Source organism: Lottia gigantea, assembly GCF_000327385.1.
Source record: "Lottia gigantea unplaced genomic scaffold LOTGIsca_512, whole genome shotgun sequence".
In the NCBI taxonomy this organism is placed as follows: Eukaryota; Metazoa; Mollusca; class Gastropoda; family Lottiidae; genus Lottia; species Lottia gigantea.
The window spans coordinates 1-1,432 of NW_008709760.1; the positions used below are offsets into that span (position 1 = coordinate 1).

Below are 1,432 nucleotides of genomic sequence, written 5' to 3' on the forward strand. Positions count from 1 at the left end.
GAATAAATGTCGTCTGATACGAGGTTGGGATGATTTATTTACCAAGGTTAAAGAACATCTTAACAGTGTCATGGCTATGAAATTATCTCCGTATTATAAGGTATGTTATATTTTTATTGTACCACAATAATTTGAAAAGTAAGTGAGAGAATATATGATTTTGAAAGAGCTGACATGGCCAAAAAATGTTTTTGGGACATTTAAATAAAGGCAAAGATCCCTTGACAGCTGGAAATCCAATTATAGAGTACATATTTAATCCTGCTATCTGGTGTGTCTAGTCTTCAATAGCCAAATCATCAATAGAAATATATTTAAATTTGTGACAAAAAGTCAAAAGTTTTTTTTTTTAAATCTTGTACATTTTGTGTGGAGAACTCTCAGTTGCCTCCCCCAACCTTTTTTTTCAAATATTTTTTCTCCATTGCATTTTCATAAAGATCCTAGCATTCTATGTATGAAAATGATCTTTGATTGTTGCAGCAATTTGAAGAAGATGCGTTAGCGTGGGAAGATAAGTTAAATCGAATCAATGCTTTATTTGATGTGTGGATTGATGTTCAGAGACGATGGGTTTATCTGGAGGGTATATTTACTGGCAGTGCTGATATTAAACATTTATTACCTATCGAGACCTCCCGATTCCAGGGGTACGTATCCCTTAGCATATTTCTCTTTAGCTTTATATGTCATTGATGAAAATAGACTGACACTCGGATGACTATTGAAAACTGGAGGTGGATTGAACTGGCCATGGCGTAAGAATTGAGGAAGATTGAAATTATGAGAGCTGAATGCTTAGCAATCGAGCAATCAAACAGAGCTATACTACTGCTAGTGTAAAGCTATATAAATTATGATAGGAAATGGCTGCTAAAAAAATATAAATGATAAGATTTCCGAAGTTGATGTTTGGATGTTGATTATTATTGTTTTGAAAATTTGATCAAACAATGTCAAATTTCACGATGTTTTGGTAACGTTTTTTGAATTTCTGTTTATCTCATTTATCCTTTCTTGTAATTTATTAAAGTTGTTATTTATATTATAGAGTTAGTACAGAATTCCTAGGACTAATGAAACGTGTAGCCAAATCTCCTCTAGTAATAGATGTATTAAATATACCAAACAGTCAACGTCAACTAGAACGTCTTGCTGATCTACTCGGTAAAATACAGAAAGCTCTTGGTGAATATCTGGAGAGAGAAAGATCTTCTTTCCCAAGGCAAGTAATTTTTGAATGGCCAGCTCTTTATTTTGTTAATGTGGTTTGACTTGAGAAAAAGCAAGTTGTAGTTTTATGGGACAATAAACAGATGTCTGATGTCAACAGTTAAACATTTTGACAAAATTGCTGTGAAGTGGTGCCTTTTATCATTTGCTCAATTTGGAGGAAAGAACATTTGATAATTTGAAATTGAACAAAAGACAC

At 32.8% G+C, this 1,432-nt stretch overlaps 1 protein-coding gene across 1 annotated transcript; it reads left to right on the forward strand.

The window, feature by feature from the left end:
- Positions 1 to 70: 70 nt before the first annotated feature.
- On the forward strand, positions 71 to 1,274 carry LOTGIDRAFT_175866 (hypothetical protein; the record flags this gene model as incomplete). Its single annotated transcript, XM_009062529.1, has 3 exons — positions 71 to 100; positions 484 to 650; positions 1,052 to 1,274. The coding sequence occupies 3 exons, from the start codon at positions 71 to 73 to the stop codon at positions 1,272 to 1,274; spliced, it is 420 nt and encodes a 139-aa protein (XP_009060777.1).
- Between the last annotated feature and the right edge of the window lie 158 nt (positions 1,275 to 1,432).